The 22,030-nt window shown below is 49.9% G+C and overlaps 1 protein-coding gene across 1 annotated transcript in view; it reads right to left on the bottom strand.

The window, feature by feature from the left end:
• DDX11 (DEAD/H-box helicase 11) overlaps positions 1 to 22,030 on the bottom strand; it is a 35,506-nt gene that overhangs the window by 3,507 nt on the left and 9,969 nt on the right. Inside the window, exons 5-21 of the mRNA XM_029954859.1 lie at positions 20,040 to 20,288; positions 18,425 to 18,511; positions 17,959 to 18,116; positions 11,681 to 11,729; positions 10,655 to 10,762; positions 10,344 to 10,431; positions 9,727 to 9,932; positions 7,984 to 8,136; positions 7,385 to 7,431; positions 6,967 to 7,046; positions 6,025 to 6,069; positions 5,848 to 5,915; positions 4,433 to 4,471; positions 4,050 to 4,161; positions 3,799 to 3,930; positions 3,192 to 3,304; positions 200 to 272 (exon numbers count right to left, since the gene is read on the bottom strand). Coding sequence (XP_029810719.1) covers positions 200 to 272; positions 3,192 to 3,304; positions 3,799 to 3,930; positions 4,050 to 4,161; positions 4,433 to 4,471; positions 5,848 to 5,915; positions 6,025 to 6,069; positions 6,967 to 7,046; positions 7,385 to 7,431; positions 7,984 to 8,136; positions 9,727 to 9,932; positions 10,344 to 10,431; positions 10,655 to 10,762; positions 11,681 to 11,729; positions 17,959 to 18,116; positions 18,425 to 18,511; positions 20,040 to 20,288 — 1,807 coding nt within the window. The remainder of the gene's footprint in view (positions 1 to 199; positions 273 to 3,191; positions 3,305 to 3,798; positions 3,931 to 4,049; positions 4,162 to 4,432; positions 4,472 to 5,847; positions 5,916 to 6,024; positions 6,070 to 6,966; positions 7,047 to 7,384; positions 7,432 to 7,983; positions 8,137 to 9,726; positions 9,933 to 10,343; positions 10,432 to 10,654; positions 10,763 to 11,680; positions 11,730 to 17,958; positions 18,117 to 18,424; positions 18,512 to 20,039; positions 20,289 to 22,030) is intronic.

Raw genomic sequence — 22,030 nt, 5'->3', positions numbered from 1 at the left:
CCACCCACCCTGCTTCCACAGCCTGGGTGGGCAGGCCTCAGACCTCCCCCACGTGGGCGGCAGGACATGGTGCAAAAACACGGGGTAGCCTGCTGGAGAGCTGGCAAAGGGAGGAGCTCCCACCTCGAGGCTTCCTCAACTGTGACAAGGGGCCGGAGTGTGGCGCGTGGCCCATCCCACCCCAGCCATGGGTCCTCACCACAGGAAAACTCCACCACTCGCTCAGCTTCCGCCCCAGCACGTGCCAGCAGCTGCTCCCGAAAGTCAGACACCTGCAGACCACAACAGCAAGGCTCCCTGACCTCCCTGCAGGCCTGGGCAAGCAGGCAGGGGCCTTGGCAGGTAGGGGACAGAGAAGCACTCCGGGGAAGAGAGAAGTCTGGGATAGGAGGCAGCAAGTACATAGGAACAGAAAAAAAGAGGTAAAAGGTAAGGCAGATAACAAATTGACAAAAAGGGGGGGAAAAAATTGATACCCTCATTGGCAGTCTCATTTAAACTGTGGAAACACCGATGGGAATCTGGGAAACTGGGGACTGTGGACCTCACCCCAGCTTATGCAACAAGATCACCAGTGGGCATTCAAAACACAACACACATGGCCAGGCTCCAGCCCACACCCCTGAATAAGAACCTCTGGAGAGAAGATAGATGCATTGGCATTTTTAAAGAGCTCCATGGTTTTCACCTATTGAATTGGTGAGAATCCCGAAGTCTGACCCTCTGCGGAGAAACAGGCACGCGCGCGCACGCACACACACACACACACACACACACACACACACACACACATACACACACTGCTGGTGGGAGAGAGAACAGTGCAGCTCCAGCTGGAGGGGAATATGGCGATATTTAATAAATTAGATGTATTTTTACCATTTAACCTGGCAGCCCCCTACGTAGGAGTCCCTCCTGAGGATATAGCTCCACAAACCAACCCATGCACAAGGATACTTCTGGCACAGTGAGCCCCTGCAGGAGGGGCCAGCTGAAAGCGCCACGCTGCATCCTCCCAGTGCAGAGCTCCGCGGCCAGCAAGAGGCACACAGACCGCTGGCTACTGAATGGCTTGAGCGCTGCCACACACTGGTGCCTAAAAACTGGTTACATGGTCTTTGATGTGAAGGACAAAGGAAAGGAAAAACTAAGTACATATATTTGCTTATTTCTGCAGAAAAATAAAATAAAGCCATAGAAGGACAGATCAACAGTAAGAAAAAGATTACATATGGGCATAGGGAATAGGCTGGAAATCGATGAAGTGAGACTTTTTCTTAATTTATATGGGGGCGGGGGGAGGACAGGAGACACAGAATCTGAAGCAGACTCCAGGCTCTGAGCTGTCAGCACAGAGCCTGACACAGGGCTCAAATCCATGGACTGTGAGATCATGACCTGACCGAAAGTCAGATGCTTAACCGACTGAGCCACCCAGGTGCCCCTGAATGTATCTTTCCATTCAGTTTTGACTTTTGATCCATACAGGTATCTACTTATTTTAAAGATATAATTAAGTCTAAAATGAAAAAGCAAACTCTGAAACTGAAAACACACGGTAACAAAGAAAGCCTGGCTGTCTGTCACATTCACAACATAAGCACGCAAAGCAAAGCCTGACTTCAAGTGACTTCAGATCCTTGGTGACTATACATCCTTAGTAGAATATACTCTAAGGGCAAAAAATAAATGCAAAGAAATGAAATTTCGATCAGCAGTTTATTAGAATAATACTGGTAATATATGAAACTATTTTAAGTATATTGTGGGATAGAGCACATAAGTAATTATGTCAATGTAATGAAAAACCAAACGTCCAGTTCAAGAGAAAAGAGATACAGGGTAAGGTGAAATAACTGATTTTCATTTAGAATTATCAATATGGACTCATGGTTTTGTAAGCCATTTTCCCCAGGCTGTCTATAGAGGGCCTTAAAGCATTTATAGCCCAGGATTACAACAAACACCCCAACACCCAGAGGTTGGCTTTTAAACACCAGTCCCCAGTAAAAGGAACCAGGGTATCTTGGAGAAATGAATAATTCCAGATCCAGGGCAGAGAAGTCATAGAGTGGCCAGGATATTTCATAAACCTGCCAGAAGGCAAGAAAGCACCCCAAGGGTACCGGGGCCTGGACAAGGACCAGCGGCAGCGTGGGCGGCTCTGACGGGCCAGGTCTGAGACACCTGGGCATCAAAAGCAGCAACAACTATAGATGATTTTAACATATGAACAAAAACCTACAAGTCTATACAAAAGAAGGAAAATTTGGAAACCAAGAAAGCGACAGGGGAGTCTAATGGCTGAGGTTAGGAAGGACTGACGGCGTGGGCGCAAGCCTTCCGCCAGCCAAGTCCTGTGCCAGGTGTACCTTAGGGACAGAACCGCTGTGCAGATGTGGTTCTGTTTGCCCCTCTGTTGCTTCAAACAGAAAAAGACCGGAAATCACCTAAATATCTAACAAAAGAAGAGGAGTTCTATAAGATATAATATATTCATGTAAAAGAATAAAGTACAGCCAGAGCGTGGTGGAATAAATACATATTGCTGACAGGGAAAAATGTCGCTGACATTTGTAGCTGAGTGAAAAAAGCAAATCACAGCAACAGCATATAGAGATACAGATTTTTGTTTTTAAAATACGTATGTATATTTGTAAAAATTATACACACAAAGACTAGTATAATGATGTACACTAAAATAAATCTTCTGCTGGTGGAATTATGATTTTTCCTGCTTTTGCTGCTCTCTGCTTTGTACAATGAAAACATATTACTCTCCTTAACATGTGTGTGTGTGTATAAATTTATAAAAGAAAGAAAAGGTTGTATGCATGGTGAGTATAAGGAGGGAATGGCACTATGGCGACTAAAATGGGGGCCCCAGACCCCAGAACGGCTATCTTTGGGAAGTGTGGTACCTGAACCTACAGAAACACCAAATCAGCAGCAGTGCCCTCCCCCGCCACCACTGCCCACTCCACCCCTGCCCCAGGCTAAAGGCCCAAGCATGAGACACACAATGAGGCACGGCAATGCCACCTGGTGGACGCTGCTTGGCCTGTTCAAGCTGACCCCTTTCTGGCTTGGAGTCCCACCGGACAGCACATCTTTCCCCGGTCCTCGTCCTGTTCCAGTCCCTGTCCGGTCCCTGCACCAGAGGTACAAGAGCCCGGGTCTGGTTCCCTTACCGGCTGCATGGTGCCCCCCGCGATGACCACTGCCCGGCATTCCTTCACCACCTGGGCAAAGTGCACGGCTGGATTCAGGAGCAGGAATTTGAGGCTACTCTGACTAAGGCTTCCTGAAAAAGAAGACAGAGCCAGCTGCAGAGGGGGAGCAGGGGGTGGTTTGCAGGCAGTCTGAGGCAAAGGAGAGCTCAGTGTGTCTACGAAGGAGCCACTAGAGACACCACTTTCCCTTTTGATTCGGTTCCACTTAATGTCCAGGACAAGCCCAAGGTGGCAGCACTACCAGCTCCTTTTCCACATGAAGACTCTGAGGTTCAGAGTGATACACACAGCTTGGAGGTGATGGAATCAAGACTCAAACCAAACCTCACATACCTGTAACCACTAGGCCACACAGCTCACCTCATAACCTGGCGTGAGACGCCTGCCACTCCCTACCCGCCCCTCTGCCTCGCATCCCTCCTCACCACACCTCCACCACCCTGCCCAGGCCACGGGAGACCAGTTTTCATCACCTTGTCTCCTTGTCCTAACCCAGGGAGGTGCAGAGTAGGATCTTTTCATGCTTTGGTTTCCCAGCTCTGTTGCTGGTTCCTCCTTGAATTACCTTGGCGGTTCAGGATGACCCTGCCGTCCTGGTTGGCAGTGGTGAGGGCTGCAAGGAAGCCTTCAATGTGCATCAGCGGGGAAGCAGGCCGTGGTACCCTGGCCTCTCCCTCCTCCCCATGGGGCACAGGAGCTGCATGGGACAGAAGGAAGAGGGTTTGGGACCACAGATGAGCGGGAAAGGAGTCCACGTGTGAGGGGCAGAGGTCCTTGGCCCCCACCTGCAGCCCAGTCTCCCACCTCCTGACTTACTGTCGGTCAACGCGGGCTGCAGGCTCTGCAGGAAGTGCTGAAACCCAGACAGCCTGGGCTGCTCCCTGGAGGGTGCGGGAACCGTGCTGTACCTTTCTGTGAAGCCAAACAGCTGTGACGGGCAGAGAGAGCATAGAGAGGAATGAGAGTGCAGCAGCCGGAGCCCAGGCTGGAGCTTCTGCCGCACCCCACACAGCCTGCCTCTTGCCCCCCACCACGAGGCAGCTCAGCACCCCCGCTCCACCCAGCAAGCAGCCCTGCAGTAAGGGAGCAGAGGTGACTTGGAGCTTGGAGAGGTGACTTGGACAGGGGAGAGCAAGGCACTGCGAGGGCCGGAGGTGGGGTGCCGCACAGCCTGGCCGGACCCAGGAAGGGAGATGTACCTTTCTGCTGATCATACTCTTCTCACAGTAGCGCCGCACCTGCAAAAGCAAATCACTGCAGGCACGTGCAACAAGTAAGCTGAAAAAAAGAAAACCACCGCCTTCAAAACCCCAGGGAGCGTGAGTCACTGCCTTCCCTGTGGCCAACTGGACCAACCTCCTTTCTGAGGTCACCCCTCTCCCACCACCCCCACGTTCAACATGGTGCTCTCCCACAAGAGCAAGCCTCCTCACTAATGCCTGTGTGGCCCCGACCCTCTCTAAAGGTTTCTGGTGACAGTTAGTTCCCCTGTGCTTTCCTTCAATGTGACAGCACCTAAGCTGAACCCTGAAAAGATTAAGAGTTTAAAAAGACGCATATGAGCAAAGGCACAGAGGGGTTAAAGCCTGGGGCTTGTTCAGGGGCCCTCTGGTGTGTACAACATGTGCAGCTTGGAAAGGAAGTCAGGGAGCTGAAGCCTTTGAAGATTTCTAAGAAGAGCACTATCTTCCAGTGAGGACTCACCAGCTGGGGCGCTCCTTCCAGCTCTGGGGCCCAGCAACTGTTTGCACGCGGGACCCAAAGGGAAAAGAGAGGAATCAAATGGGCCTCAACCAGCCTATCAGGTGGGGTGACGGCAGTGACCGTGATCAAAATGGGTAAGCTTGGGGGTGAGTTGATTTGAAGAAAAATGGGAAGGCAGGAGGGAAAGCAAGCAGGGCCGAGACGCCAGGCTGGGCAGGGCTCACGCTGCCTCACACCAGGCCCCACCAGCTCACTCGTGTACAGCAGGTGCGCATCTTCCTGGGGAAACCTCGCCCAGCCCTGGTTTCCTCTGCTTCCGAATGGTGATGGTCCTTCCTACTGTGGAGTCCGGGAACCTGGTGCACTGCCTTGGACACACCAAGTACTCTGTATTTTTAGGAATTTGGAATTGTGAGTGAAGCGATGGCGGCCGTGCCCTGACCGGTAGGCCTGGAGCAAGCGGACACCTGAGGCTGGCATCCGAGAATGGAGGTGGGTCACACAGAGTGGCCCTGCCTGTGTCCTCAGCCACCTCAGCCCAACAGCAGGGCCGTGCTCACAAAGCTGACCTGCTCTTTCTGGCCCAGGGCAAAGACTGGCCGGAAGAAAGATGGAATGAGGCAAAGGACCTGGGAGTTTCTATCTGTGTTTACATGGGAAACGAAAGGCACCTTTTCTCAACAATCCCTAGGACCCTTCAACCCTGGATTGAAGATTTTTTTTCTTGCTGACACTTTGTTTAAGGGTTAATTACAAACATCTATGCTGTAGATCCTCAGGCTTCTAGACTGCTTCAGAACAGAAGAAATTTGCTTTTTATTCCTTCCAGTCCTAACACAGTGCTCCACTCTCAGGTGGCGGTAAAGATAGGGAAACTGGGCTCCTGACACAGAAGGGGGAGAGCCTCTACCTTGAACAAGTTGATGTTGTCGATCCGGCTCTGAAAGAGAAAGTCATTGATGGTCTTCAGCTCCGTCCCTAAGGATAAACAAAGGGCCTTGGAATCCCTGCTCTGAAGACCATGGTCCCAGAGGTGAGCTCAGAAATGCTCAGACCAGCTCAGAGCCTCTGAGGGCAGTCCTCTTACCTGTCTGCGAAAGGCTCTGTGTGTTGGGATTTTGCTTAATGTTCCCTAAAACAGAATTCAAACAGGTCAGGATGGGGATAATCCGACCCCCCGTCCTCTAACACTTGTTGTGTGTACACACTGCCTGACGTACTCATCAAAAAAGAGCATTCATATTGTGAACAGGATTTTTGCCATTTATGGCGCCCGAAGAACCCACCGAGAGGGCAGGAGGCTCTAGGAAGCCTCAAAATCTGACCCACTTTTACACTGGAGCCCAAAGCCTTGTTATCTCATTCTTTTCATGCCCCCTCCAAGGAAGCCAGGGCCAGGGGACCACCTACTTTACACGGGCACCAGTTGTTCAGGCTGCATGATAGCCAGTGGCAAGGCAGAGGTGGAAGGGAGGAATACCCACATTAGACAAAATCCCTCCAGCGGAGCGCCCCCCTGGCTTTCTGGAACTTTGGCTTCTATGAAAGCCTTCACACGGACAGCCGTGTATACAGTAAAGAGTATGTGACACAGAATTGTGCAAAGCAGTATGGAAGCTGGAGCCGGAAGCCTCCAGTCCCTCCTACTAGGTTCATGGAGCAGAGACAGGTCTCATCTCTGAGCTTTAGTTTACTCATCTGTCAACAACGGTGAGCATGCTCGTGCAGCTCTCCTCACAGGAGCGCTCCAAGTACCGTAACACCTTTCTACTACACTATGCTATTATTACTACCTGGGGACTAAGGTCTGGCAAAATACAAAGGACTCGGGGGATATAAACTAGGAAACTAAAAATGTCTGTCTAAAGTCAGACAATTCAACAAAGCTATGAAAAATAAGAATCTTCTAAATCAATGGCCAAAACGATTCTTGAGGCCACAAAAATCCCAGGTGTCCTGACTGGCATCCAGGGAATAGACTGTAGCAAGCTTAGTAGGCCCGGGCTGGGGTGGGCATGGAGCTCCTTACCTCCTAACACAGTCACAAACTGCTCCAAAAGATACAGGATCTGTTTGATGTACATCAAGTTCTTGGCCTTCAGACGCTTCCTGAGGAGACACCAATGGATGTCAAGCGGCAGTATTCCCCAACAGCTTCCCTTCCAAGTGCCCCAAGCTGAGGCTTTTCTGTCTAGTGTCTTTCAAGGTAGGCCACGGTGACAAACATGGTCCCAGAGAAAAAGGCTGGCCATGGCCCAAGGCCTTCACAGCCAGCTGTTGTGTCCCGAACATGCTCGGCCTATGTGGGGGACACACCACCATGAACAGGAAGGTAAACAGCACCCTGGCCCACTGGGCGTGGCGCCTGGGCCAGAGATGGAGACCCTAGTGCCTTCTCTCAGAAACCAAACAGGATTTCCCTTCCCTCTTAGGAGGCAGTGTCTTACCCATATCGTTCCATATACTGGAGCAACTGGGAATGGGCCTGGCAGAGCTGGAGAGAACAGAGAACAGGTGTGAAGGCAGCCCAGGCTCTGAGCAAGCAGCCTAGGGCTGTGCCAAAGACATCGTAGAGCATGCCTGGAAAATGCCAGCCAGGACACCACACGGGAAACCACCGAGGTGCAGAGAATGGCACACTGCTTAAACCCCCCTGCATCTCAAGAGTTCTCACGTTAACTGGGGATACCAGCCTGCACAGAGGCAGCATGGGGATTCACAATATGTGCTCACCGCATGCCACAGAGTAGGTAATTGATAAATAGTGGCTTTCAGCAATCCTGAGCACCACTCAAAGCAACGATAATAATGACATCAACCATGTAAAGACCCTGCTTCCCTCACCCCACTGTCCTGGGTTATAGAGAACTGGCTGGTACCACCCTGACGAGTTCTAGGCAGTCGCCCCCGACGAAGCCACTGCCTCCACCCAGTGCACCCTCCCCCACACCATCGCCAGGTGAACTCCAGGTTTAGGCACTGGGAGACGATCCACATCCCTCTGCCCCACAGCAGGCACCGGTCCAAGAAGGAGAGGCTGACCCACCTGGGAACCGCTGACCTCTGCACTGTGGATGCCCGTGATGGTGTCGATGAGGTTGTGGGCCTCGTCAATGACCACCACCTGGCCCTGCAGCCGGATCCCCGCGGCCTGGCGGGTGGCCGCGTGCAGCAGCATTTGGTAGGGCAGCACCACGAGCTGGGAGGAGGGGCGGCCACCTGAGCAGGGCTGGGCTCCCTGCAGCAGGTGTGCCCCGCCCCCTCTAAGCTCCCAGTGTGAGTGGTTGGATTTCCCAGCCAGAGCCCGTGCAGGGACACAAAGGGACGTTCAAGAGTGAAAGCTCTAGCGCAGCACTGCGCTTTTAGCAACAGACCTCTCCTCAGGTTTTATGTGGAACATCAGATATAAAACAGACATAACTGGGGCCAATCTGAATCTGACTGAACCGAGAGTGGGGGTGGGCAGAGGAGAGCAGAGAGGAGTGTGGAATCCCTGCTTAGCCTCATCCATACCACTGACGTAGCCCCCGAGGCACCCAAGGTTCCTTGTGACGCGGAAAAACCACTGGTGTACTAGAAGGTAGCCAACCCTGGGTTGTGGTCTTGGGGCTGCTACTCCCCAGCTGAGTGACTCTGGGAGAATGACTTACTCTTTCTGAGCCTCAGTTTCTTCATCTGCAAAATGGACTTGATAACCTTTATTTCAAATGAGGGCTAAGGGGCGGAGGGTGGGCAACAAAAATAAAAGCACTCCATAAATTTTTAGGTGCTCTATGGAATGATGATTTTGCAGTCAAAAGAACACCAGTAGAGTGAAAACCCAGAAAACTGGGAACTTAAGGCCCAGCTTTAATGCTGCCTCTACTACTCACCTGCTGTGAGAAAACAGATAAACCACTTCATCTTTCTGGGCCTGGGTCCTCATATGGATATGAGAACATATGGATAATACTTGCCTTTGCTTTTCCAGTAAGATACTACAAAGCAAAAAAAGTGTCTCAAAAAATCAAGATCATGAAAATCTCAGGACATCTTCCTACATTTGCACACAGGTATCTGTGGCCCTAATCTTGCAACATGGCCAACAGACTCCAGGAAGGACGGGCTGAGGGTTCTGGAATTTCATTCTGAGCATCCATACAACACAGTTCAGTGTAGTCTACTAATGAGCATTTAACTGCCCTGTAAAATTATTACTCAAGTTCCCTGAATCTCTGAAAATCTACCTCATATGGAAGTCTCCAGAATTGAAACCCTATTTCAAAAAGCCACTCAAATCAAGAAGGGGCAAGAAGAGAGTAAATCGTACCAAAGAACAATGGTATTTTTGATCTGGCAAACTGGCAGTTTTTGTTTTTAAAGGTAACACCAAATGTGGCCAGTCTAGAAAAGATGGTCTTCTCACACGTTGGTGAGTAGGTGCCTACGTTGGGACAGTTCCTCCGAAAGGCCATTTGGAAACACGTTTCTGGTGCAGTGCTCTCACTGCATCCCCTCAGCTTTCGCCCCCAACTCTGTTTTCACTAGGACGGCACACCCCTTTCCTAGCTCTTATCTGTTGTCCCCGGTAATGCCAACTGTTCTTGCAACCCAGAGCCACAAGGAAGCTGGGGCTGCCTCTGACCCCACGCCACCGAAGTGTGAGTGAGAGGCCACCAGTGTGCAGGATGCTGGTCAGTCAAACCACAGCCAGTGACATCCCCCCAAAGTAAGAGGGATGAGGACACGCCTTGTGGCTGAGGCCACACTTAGAGCCAAGAGGGACTGCTCAGCCCTCCAGGGTCTTCACCTGGGCTGCCGGAATGGCAAACCGGCTCCCGTAGTAGGGACAGGCCCGAGCCTCCTTCCCCAGGGACACCAGCTGCTCGATGTCCTTCACCCCCACCAGGACCTCGTCTCGGAGGAGCTGCAGCTGCTCATAGTTGTAGAAGGGGCATGCGGCCCGGTGCTCCTGCCTTCTCCTCTTGGGCTTCTCGTCCTCAGCTCTGCTCTTCTCTGAGGGGCGCAGGCACAAGGGGGCAAAGGCAAAAAGAATGACAAGTGTCCACAGGGCCAGGAGCCCAATTCCATGGGGCGGGGTCCGATAAACCCTTCCCAGTACTGTTTAGGATGATCCCAGCACACCACTCCAGTATTTTACTTGGTGTTTGGGATAAAAAGCCAATAAAATCATCTCAGAGCCAGGGTTCTGGACTAGACACTGACCCAAAAAGCAAAATGCTTTTTCCCAGAGAGATAGTCTTTAGGAAGGACCCCAGCCGTCTGCTCTGCCATCACTGCCATTTAAGACACTATTTCCCACGCCCCTGTCCACTTCCGCCCCGCTCCCCACCGCTGCCCAGTACTGCCCAAGGCTACGTGACAGTCCCAGGGCTCTCTGCACAGCTCCAGGGCGCGGGCAGCTACCGTGTTTACTTCTCTGCATCTCCATGCAGCGGTCATTGATAAGCTGCGCAGAACCCAGGTTCCTCACGTCATCATTTATACAAAGATTCTAAAAGACAGAGGAGAAAGAGAAAGTCAACACAATGGTCCCGGCTACCTGATATACCGTGACCCTCCAGGGCCTGCCCAGCCCCACCAAGGACCAGAAGAGGCCAATCCTCCCACTGCTCGGCCTGCCTTCGACCCACAATTCTACGACTGGAAGAGGAAGACGAGGGCCCAGGGAAGGGGGAGGGTCCGCATCCCGACCAAGAGCCCCTGTCTCTGTGTACCTGCCGAGAGCCGAGGGAGACAAGCCGGGTGTCCTTGCCAAAGGGGCTTCTCTGCACCTCACGCACAAACTGGGCCAGCTGGGAGTGCGTCCGGCTACAGTAGTAAATCTGCTCCGAGGAAAAGCAGGGATTCAAAGAGGAGACTATAATTTCTCCAAATATTCTCTGCACATCAAGGAATACACGGCCTAACAGGGTGAGGGACTGGGGAGAGTGGCCACAAATACACAAACCTAAAGCAAGGGGACTCTATCCCACAGCATATCGCAGCTAACACAAGGCCTGGACGGTCCCCACCGTCCCCTCTGCTCCAGAATGTCACGAGAACACCCACCACATGGAGCCCCTCCCATCAGTCCTGCTCAGCCGCTAATCCAGCCACTTCACAGGGCTTGTTCTCAGAGCAGGCCGCCTCTCTGAGCTGCAGATCCCAAAGGGGAAGGAGTAGATTCTGGGGAGCGTGTTGGGGGCGGGCTGTCCGCACACATCCTCCCAAAGGGCTTGGAAAACAGGTGGGCAGTAGGCAGAGGGGCGCTGAGCTAAACTCTCTGTGCTCCTCTGAGATGGAGAACAGCAAGAAGAGAAGAGAAAAATAGAGGCAGAATACCTACTTTCAACAGAGAAAACAAGTCTTACACAAATGAAACCAAATGATTTTAAACACGAGAGGTGTCAGAATCATTCGTACATCACAGTACTCCATGCCAATGAAAATACAAACCAGAGAAGTGGGAGCCTAAGGGCAGGGTGCTCCTGCTCCCGCCTGTCCACACCACCCCCCTCCACCCCCAAAGAGAGACAGCACTGGTCCGGGGCCCAGAACACAGCTCCTCGATGCCCTGGGGAGCACATGCCCAGGCTTCCCCACCAGGAGAGGCCTCCTCCGGGTACCTAACCCATCTGGCCAAGTGAGCCCCTGACACCAAGGTCTGGGCCTGGGGAACCCCAGGAGAGTGAGAGGCAACTGGGGGGACACAGCTCTGAACTGGGGACCAATCCCAGAATACCCAGTCTGTGACATCTTACCTTAGTTATGTGCTCTTCCTCCAGGTCCTCATCCTCCTCTTCATCCACTCTGAGAGAGAAAAATAACACAGAACAGTCTTCTCTGGGGAGTCAGGTCAACTGAAACGCCCGGTACCGAGCATCTGCCACGTGCCAGCAGCTAGCTAAACCAGGAAGACGTTCCCTGCATCGGAAGCCAGCACTGCTGAGGTTGGAGCCCTCAGCCAGAGGGAGACAGACACATTCCAGCAACAAGGTTCCACCAAAGCAGGTGCTCGCCCGCCAGCTGGGACACCCCCAGGCTAACACCAACCCCATCCTCCCACTGCTGCCCAGGAAGGAAACGAGAAAGGGGCACAGTATTCCCAAAGCCTAGGTTCAGTGTCTGACTGTCCCTCATCAAAGGCTACTTTGTCCTCACTGACCACCCTCCAGCAAACTGGAACTCTTTCAGTTCCTCACAGAACTTTGCTCTTTGCCACCTCAGAGCCTGGGACCTGCTGTTCTCTGCCTGGAATGCTCTCTCCCTTCACCTCTTTACCTAGCCAACCTTGAGATCCCTACATAAACACTGTCTCCTCTGTGCAGCCTTCCCCAAACTCCCCAAACACAGGCTTGGCTGGCTTGTGACACACTGCCGTGGTCCCCCTGCCCCTCATTCAAAATCACTTCATCTTGGTCTGTCTTCCCCTCCAGCCTGTCACGTCCACAGGCAGGACCTGGGGGCTAGCTTCTGTGAGCAGCAGGAACTCCACGTACATTTCCTGAGGGAAGTCACAACTGAATAAGAGGCTGACACTCAGAACCAGATAAACCTCCTCTCTCCCCCGCACCTGAGTCTGCCCTGCCCAGTGAAGAGCCCATGTGCACTGGCGGATTAGGAGGGAGGCCAACCCTGCATTATAAGGCAGAGTGTTTGGTCAACATTATTAGTCTACGTTCCTCAGAAAACACAAAATCTTTTACAGATACACTCTACCTACAGGGCCTTCACTGGGATTCTTTTTGTTCACCTGGCAAATTTTATTTTTAAAAAAAAGCAGAAATGCTAATTGCTTTGGGAGATTAGAAGAGGAGTTACAGGGCTGCCTTTCTGGTCAAAAAATAAATGATTTTCAGTCAGCTTTGTCTGAACGGCCTTAATTTGTATCACACAGTAAGCAAACTCAACAGAATCTAGGTAAGAAGCTGGACATGTGAAGAAATGAAAAGCAAAAATTTTATATTCAGAATTAGTTGTATTCTCAGGGAGGCTCATGTCTCTCAAAAGGCTGGGGCACTGGAAGCTGTAGAAATCTGCAGGATTACTGGTTCAGGCCCAGACCCTAAGTAGCACTTTCTCTAACATTCACAAGTTCCACGCAAGTTCTTTCTCGTGTCCCCAGGGGCCTCTTGAGGAGGAGCACAGGAGTGGGCCAGCAGTCCTGGAGGCAGGTGGCAAAGGGTTTACGGAGCACTCGCTGCTCCTAGCTCCCTGAAGTGGGATGCATAAAGAGGTCTGGACCTCTCAGCCCTGGGTAGGGTCAGGAGTTTTTGTTCTAATCCAGATCCTGAAATCTGTGCTTTAGAGACAGGCCTCTGAGCACCAGAGGAAAAGCCCAGGACTAGATGATTTCACTGGCAAATTCTACCAAATTTTTAAAGAAATAATGCCAACTCTTCTCAACCTCTTCCAAAATACTGAAGAGGAGGGAACACTCCCAAACTCATTTTACGAAACCACCATTACCCTGATACCAAAGCCAGTTAAGAACACTACAAAGACAGGAAACTACAGGCTTGTCTATTTCCCTGATGAATATAGGTGCAAAAATTCTCAACCAAATACTAACAAACCGAACTAAACAGCGAGTTAAAAGAATCATACTCCGTGATCAAGTGGGATTCATCCCTAAAATACAAGGATGGTTCATCATATGCAAATCAGTAAATGGGATACATCAGTCAATAGAATGATATAGAAAAGTCACATGATCATTTCAATAGACACAGCAAAATCATGACAAAATCCAACATCTGTTCATGATAAAAGTTCTTGATCAATTAGGTACAGAAGGAATGTACCTCAACCTAATAAAGGCCATCTATGACAAGTCCACAGCTAACATCTGAACAGTGAAAGAGTGACAGCTTTTCCACCAAGACAAGGGAAAAAAAAAAGGTGCCCACTCTCACCACTCCTATTCAACATAACACTGGAAGCCATAGCCAGACCAATCAGGCAAGAAAAAGAAATAAAAAGCATCCAAATTGGAAAGGAAGAAGCAAATGACATGATTTTATATACAAACACCCTGAAGACAAAACCAAAAAACAGCTTCCGTGAAGCTTCAGGGTACGTGGTCAACACACAAAAATTTCTGTACACTAACAATAAACTATCTGAAAAAGAAATCAAACAGTCTAACTTACAATGGCATCAAAAACAATAAAATACTGGGTGGCCCAGTCAGGTGAGTGTCTGACTCTCGATTTCAGTTCAGGTCATGTCTCAGTTTGTAAGTTTGAGTCCCGTGTTGGGCTCTGTGCCGACAGTGAGGAGCCTGCTTGGGCTTCTCTCTCTCCCGCTCTCTGCCCCTCCCCCACTCACACACTTTCTCCTAAAATAAATAAAAAATATCTAAAAAACAACAATAAAATACTGGGGTGCCTCGGTGGCTCAGATAGTTAAGTGTCTGACTCCTGATTTCAGTGAGGTCATGATCTCATGGTTTGTATTTTGAGCCCCACATCAGGCTGTGTGCTGACAGAGAGGAACCTGCTTGGGACTCTCTTCTCTCCGCCTCTCTGCCCCTTCCCCAATCGCACTCGCTCACTCTCTCCCTCGCTCTCTCTCTCAAAATAAAGAAATAAACTTAGAAAAAAAAACAATAAACTACTCAGGAATAAATTTAACCATGGTGAAAGACTTATATACTCTAAACTATAAGATTTTGATGAAAGAAACTGAAGACGACACAGATGACAAACTGTACCATGTTCACAGGTCACAAGAATTACAAGAATTAATGTTGCTAAAATGTCCATGTGACTCAAAGCCATCTATAGATTTAATGCAATTCCTTATCAAGATTCCAGTGGCATTTTTTATAGATACAGAAAATGAATCCTAAAAATCATTAGGAACCACAAAAGACTCCAAATAGCCAAAGCAATCTTAGAAAGAATAAAGTGAGAGGCATCACATTTCCTTACTTCAAACAGCACGGTAATCAAAACAGTGTGGTACTGGCATAAAACAGACACCTGAGACCTGTGGAACAGAGCAGAGCCCAGAAATAAACCCATGCATAACCAGGAAAGGAATGTTTGACAAGGGAGCCAAGAATACTCCATGAGGAAAAGATGGTCTCTTCAACACGGTGCTGGGCAAACATGCAGAAGAAACAACCCCTCTCCTACACCACTCACAAAACCTAAGTCAAAATGGATTAAAAAATGCAAGACCTACAATCATAAAACTCCTAGAAGAAAAAACAAGGAAAAAGCACCATGACATTTATCTAAGTAATAATTTTGGGGGGGCGGGGGGGGGACATCAAAAGTACAAGCAACAAAAGCAAAAATAAACAAGTGGGACTATGTCAAACTAAAAAGCTTCTGCCCAGCAAAATCAACAAAATGAAAAGGCAACCAAGAAATGGAAGAAAATATTTGTAAACCACCTGTTTGATGATAAGGGGCTTATGTCCAAAATATGTAAGTAATGCCTACAACTCAAAAAAACCCCCAAATAATCCAATTAAAAAATGGGCAGAGATGGAGCACCTGGGTGGCTCAGTTGGTTAAGCATCCAACTTTAGCTCAGGTCGTGATCTCACTGTTCATGAGTTCAAGCCCGGCATCAGGCTCTATGCTGACAGCTCAGAGCCTGTGTCTCTCTCTCTCTCTGCCCCTCCACCACTCACACCCTATCTCTGTCTCAAAAATAAACATTAAAAAAAATTTTTTTTAACTGGCAGAGGAACTGAATACACATTTTTCCAAAGATATACAGATGGCCAAGTGCATGAAAAGATGCTCAACACCATTGACCCCCAAGGAACTGCAAATCAAGACTGCAATGAGATTCCACCTCCCACCTGTTAGAATAGCTACCATCAAAACGATAAAAGATGGGGCGCTTGGGCGGCTCAGCCCATTCAGCATCCAACCCTTGATTTCAGCTTGGGTCATGATCCCAAGGGTCGTAGGATCAAGCCCCATGTCAGGCTCTGCGATGAGAATCGAGCCTGCTTGGGATTCTCTCTCCCTCAGCCCCTCTCCCCTGCTCGCACTCTCTCTCTACAAAAACAAAGACAAAAAAGAGAAGTATTGGCAAGGATGTGGAGAAAAGGGAGCCCTGGTGCACTGTGGGTGGCAATGTATATTGGAGCAGCCACTCTGGAAAACAGCATGGACATTCCTCAAAAAATTAAAAATATTATGTAGCATATGACCCAGCAGTCCCACTTCAGGTATATATCCAGAGAAAATGAAATCACTATCTCACGGAAACCTCCACATCCTCATGTTCAATGTAGCACTAATGAAAACAACCTAAGTAACGGACAGATGAATGGATAATGAAAATGTGACACACACACACACAGCAAAATATTCAGCCATAAAAAAGAAAGAAATCCTGCCATTTGTGACAATATAGATGAACTTTGAGGGCATTCTGCTAAGTGATGTAAGTCAGAGAAGGACAAATTCTGTGTCATCTCATAAGTGGAATCTAAAAAAACCACACTCCTAGAAACAGAGAGTAGATTGCTAGGGGCTGAGGAGTGGCATGAAAGTAGTCAAAAGGTAAAGAGCATTAGAAGAGAGTAAGTTCTGGGGTCACAGCATGATGACCGTCGTCAACAACACTGTACCGTCTACGGACAGCTGCTAGGGGAGCACACCTTAAAGGATCGTGAAGTATGAGAGGCAATGCACTTGTGAACTACCCTTACTGTAGTAGCGATTGTTCTGCAGTACGACCATCACGGAAGGTATCTTAAACTTACACAATGTTACAACCCAATTACTTCTCAATAGAACGGAGGAGAAAAAAAAGAAAAGTCAAAGCAGCCGGGAGGCTGAGCACCCGAGGGTGACATTAGAAGGTGCACTGCAGACAGACTGAAGATTTTCTCCCTCATGAAAGAGTCCATGGAAGGTTTCAGGCCTTGGAGTTATGCTCTACACAGACATGGTGGCCACAGTGTCAATGAGAATGTGGCATACACAGGACCTGGAGTCACCGTTAGAGGAGCAGAAAACACCGCTTCCAAGCTGGGAGCCTAAGAGGGATGACCTGTAGGGGCTCTTGTGCCTTGGAGAAAGAGTTGGTGTCAAGATGATCTTAATGCCCTTTCTAATGCCCAAATCCAATCGTGTTACTCCCTTGTTTGAAACCTCCTGCAGACCCACTGCACCGAGAACACCCAGACGCTGGGTGGAACGACGAGACCCAAACCCCAGCGGCCTCTTCTTTCCCTCTCCCTCATTCGCTCTTTGCTCAGCCTCTGGGCCTTCCTCTGCGTCCCTTGAACCCACCAAACCTGTTTCCGTTTCCAGGCCAGGACTCCTTCAGGCTTCTGACTAGACTTCTCTTCTCCTAGGTCTTCCCATGGCTCTTTCTCAACCTTCGTCACCCACCTTGGAAGGATCTCCTGGCTTCAAGGTGCAACCCCACATGCTACCCACTTCACCAGTTTTATTCTCCTCATGGGCAACTGTGCTCATTTCAAAGTTCTGGTCTGTGTTTCCCACCCACCCCAACTACATGCAAGCTCTCTGAGGGGAGGGGTCATGTGCGTCATTCTTGGCACCTGGAGCCATGTCACACCTAGAGCAGACCCTCAAAGGTCATTTGTGCAACTAAAGCATGAATGAGAAAGGAGGCTCCCACTAGGGGCAGCGTGGCCTCAGAACAGCCTCACTGTCACCTTCCGTGTTTGCTACTCCACCCAGCAGCTTAGCGCTCACAAATCAGAAACCCAGACAGAAGCCAGAAGGCGAAAAGAACAAGTTGGGCTCATATACCTCACACGGTGTAGTCTGGGAGCTAAGAGCACATAATCTTGAGCGGCCTGGCTGCTGGGCACCAAGTCCCTGCTTCTCCCCTTCCTAGCCCTGCAGCCTCGGCTAAGCACAGACCCCATTTATGCACACTCAGGAGGAACCTGAGGAAGGCATTCCGTCCCTTCAGATGACTCCTGAGGGGCACAGCAGGCTGCCTCGCCCTAGGCATGGGAGCTGCGTCCCTGGGCGCCCCCATGCAGACCGGCGCACGGGCAGTGGGCGAAGGAGAAGCACCATCTTACCCATGAGCTGCTCCCTTCTCCTCATCGCTCTCGTACTCGGCGAGGATGAGCTCCTCCTCCCCGCACACCAGTTGCTCCAGGGGCTCGGTCCCTGTTCCTTCCGCTAGCATCTCCTTGCTGAGGTGGAGGAGACGCTCCATTTCTTCTTCTTCCTGTCTCTGTGTAAGAGCATTACAAGTGGGACAGAGAAATCTCAGTACCGGTGCCCCTGCCCCCTTGACGGAGTCAGCCTCAAAGTGGCTACCAGCAGGCACAACACACATGCCATTTCCACAGGCCTCACTGTCCTACTGTATCTATACCCCAGGCATCAATCTCAGCTCAAGCCGCCAGCTTCTGGGTGATGAGGGGGATCGGGCAAGAAGACTGAGGTCCTGGCCACTCACCCAAAGGAGCAACCCCGTGAGGCCCCACGCAGCGGGACAGTGCCTGTATGCCGTCCCTGCCACTCCAGGAGGATGCTCACCATGCGCTTGGCTGCATACTTGAGCTGTGCATTGTGACGGATCTGCTGCAGGCGCTCTTCACGCTTCTTCCTCCTGACCTGCTCCTCCTACAGGGTAAAGTAGCCACATAGGAAACTTCTGCAGGAGTCCCAAACCAGGCCCTCCTTAAAGAGTTGGGGCTCGGCCTCGTGCCTCTTCACACAGGGCGGTTCTCCCTTCGTGGGCAACACTCAAGGGTGCAGCAGCATCCCTGCCCCTCACTAGACCCCAGCCCTACTGCTCACTGCAGGTCTACACACTCCCATCCAAAGCCACAGACTCTCAATCAAATTCATTCCCTTAATGGAGCTTGCAGTCACCGAACCATGTTGCCAATGGCAACAGTGAGGTTCCGTTCCCAGGTGGGTAATGAATGGAACTGCCACCCTGGTCTAGAGAAGACCCACTGACATCAGCTTTATTATTATTTTTTAAATAATAGTTTATTGTCAAATTGGTTTCCATATACCACCCAGTGCTTCTCCCCACAAGTGCCCTCCTCCCTGACCATCACCCCCCTTCCCCCCCCCCAGCCCTCGGTTCGTTTTCAGTATTTAATAATCTCTCATGATTTGTGTCCCTCTCTCCCCAACTCTCTTTCCCCCTTCCCCTCCCTATGGTCCTCTGAACAAATCAAGAGACTATAGATGCTGGCAATGATGTGGAGAGACAGGCACCCTCCTACACTGTTGGTGGGAATGTAAACTGGTGCAGCCGCTCTGGAAAACAGTATGGAGGTTCCTCAAAAAACTATCCATAGAACTCCCCTATGACCCAGCAATAGCACTGCTGGGGGTTTACCCAAGAGATACAGAAATGCTGATGCATAGGAGCACATGTACCCCAATGTTCATAGCGGCACTTTCTACAATAGGCAAATCATGGAAAGAGTCTAAATGTCCAATGGGGTACTACATGGCAATGAGAAAGAATGAAATCTGTCCATTCGTAGCAAAGTAGATGGACCTCGAGGGTGTCATACTGAGTGAAATAAGTCAGGCAGAGGACAGATACCATACGTTTGACAGCAGCTTTAAAAAGACAGAAAGCAGGGCACCTGGGTGGCTTAATCAGTTTAGTGCCCAACTATTATTATTTTATTTGTTTGTTTGTTTGTTTTTGAGAGGCAGAGAATGAGTGGGGAGGGGCAGAGAAAGAGGGAGACACAGAATCTGAAGCAGGCTCCAGACTCTGAGCTGTCAGCACAGTCCAACGCGGGGCTCGAATCCACAGACTGTGAGATCATGACCTGAGTAGAAGTCAGAAGCCCAACCGACTGAGCCACCCAGACACCCTGAGTGTCTAACTCTTGGTCTCCGCTCAGATCATGAGTTCACCATTCATTAGTTCAACCCTTGTATTGGGCTCAGTGCTGACAGCGCAGAGCCTACGTAGGATTCTCTCTCCCACCTCTCTCTGCCCCTCCCCTCCTCTCTCTCTCAAAAATAAACAAATAAGCTTTAAAAAGACAGCCAGGGCACAGCACCACTGGCTACAGAAGGCACTGCAAGGGTGAAGGACACACTCATCAACCCCAAATTACCACCCAAACACTGTTTCATGGACCATCCTCACCTCCCGTCACCCTAAGCTCACCTTCAGCCGGTCCACCAGATCCCTTTCTTCTTTCTTCTGCACAAACTGAGTCACCCAGTCAGGCTCTCCAGCAGGCCTCAGGGTGTCTGAGGTCTCTTTGCAGGAGGATGAGAGAAACGGGGGCTGATCCTTCCCATCACTTAAGGGGACAGTTCCAGTTTCAAGGAGACGTGCTTCTTCTTGATGTTTCTTCTGTTCAAAGTCACGGAGCCAGGAAAGGGCGCCACAAATCAGACTTAAAGATTTTCCCTACAGGAAGACAAACGTCTTCAGGAAAAGAGAACAAAAACTAAAGCTTTCCAGATGACGCTTTCCATTTTAATAGAGCCTTCAGGGAAGGCCTACCTTTAATTACTAGAAGGTACGTTAAGACTGACCTGGGAAAGAGTAGGAAGGGAATTAGCAAAAGGACAGCCAGGGAAAATACAAAAAAAGAAGAAATGAAAATGAAGTTCTTGGTTTAATTATGCAGCTCACTGTTCCTAAAATAATTTAATGTAGCTTATCAGGTTACATATAAGTACTGCAAGTTAACAAAATTAGAAGGTGAGGAATTAGATAAATAGCCCCAAAAAAGAATTTAGGCCAAATAATAATATAGCTTGAAATCCTATGTCCCCACTAAGGGGGAGCCACCTTGGGCTTTCCACTTTAACACAGCCCACACGTACAGACAGCACATGGTCAGCCCCATGAGTCCTGGTCTTCAAAACACTTTAAAAGCAAACTAATTGCTCTGGAGAACACAATTCTTAAAGACCAGAATTTTCCCTGTGGGTCCTTGTGGGTTGAATTGGATCCCCTCCCCCTAAACTCCTGCGTTAAGTCCTAACCCTGAGTGTCTCAGAATGTGGCCTTATTAGGAAACAGGGTCACTCCAGATGTATTTAGTTAAGATCAGGGCCCGGATCCAGTATGACTGGTGTCCCTACAGAAAGGGGAAATTGGGACACCCAGGCATGCCCAGAGGGAAGGCGATGTGATGAAACAGTCTCCTCTCTCAGCCCTCAGAGAGACCTGCTCCTGGCCACACTGGGATTCTGTGCTTCTGAACTCCAGAACCTGGAAGAGGAAGTTTCTGTTACTGACACTCCAGCCTGTAGAACTCTTGTTACGGCAGGGGGAGCACTAACACAGTCCTTCTGGGAGGCTGCTGCTGTGGGTTTCTTAAGGCTGCTGCTTCCGGTGTCCGAAGGGCAGTTCAGTTCAGGTGAGTCTCTGCAGGAACCTACACATTCCGGGCAGGCAGTCAGCCCTCTGAGCCTGCTTAGCCCAGGGTCTCGCAGTACCCAAAGGGGTTCTCAACCTAATTTGGGCTTGAATGAACCATAGGTAAAATGCACGGATGTTGAGAGCTGGGGAAGAGCAGAGCACAGTGGCGAAGGCTCCAGAGTCCAGGCTGCTGGCCACACACTGGCTCCTCCACTCACCAGCTCCGTGACCTGAGGCTAACCTCTTTAGGCTTGTTTGCTCCACATGCACAAAAATGAGAAGTTAAAAAAACAAAAAACAAAAGGTGGGGAAGGGGTTAGTAACAATACCTTCCTCAGAGAACTGCTGCAAGTATTAGGTGCCTACCCATAACGGCTAATACCTACATCAGGATTTGAACAGTACCTGGTACATAAGTGAGCAACTGGAGCTATTTTTTGTTTTATTTTTGTTATTATTAAGTAATAAAAATACAATTATTACAGTCCTAGATTAAGAATCTATTTCATCAAATTCTTGAAAGGCCCTATGACAGAATGCACTTCTAACGTATCTTTGGAAAAGCCCCGTATGTACCATTTCTCTCAGCTCTTTGAATGGCAGAACCTTCCAGACAGCACTCCCCAGCAGAACCTGGAGAGCACCCATTCTGTACTGCCAGTAAAATGGGGAGCCACTGGCACTAGCCACCACCAGGCTAGGGGCAGGAGAGACCTCCCCCGTAACAAAGGCCCAGGGTCAGACAGCTGGTTAGAGAGCCAGCACTCCCCACCTCAAAG

Source organism: Suricata suricatta, chromosome 10, assembly GCF_006229205.1.
Source record: "Suricata suricatta isolate VVHF042 chromosome 10, meerkat_22Aug2017_6uvM2_HiC, whole genome shotgun sequence".
In the NCBI taxonomy this organism is placed as follows: domain Eukaryota; kingdom Metazoa; phylum Chordata; class Mammalia; order Carnivora; family Herpestidae; genus Suricata; species Suricata suricatta.
This window is presented reverse-complemented; position numbering and strand designations above follow the sequence as displayed.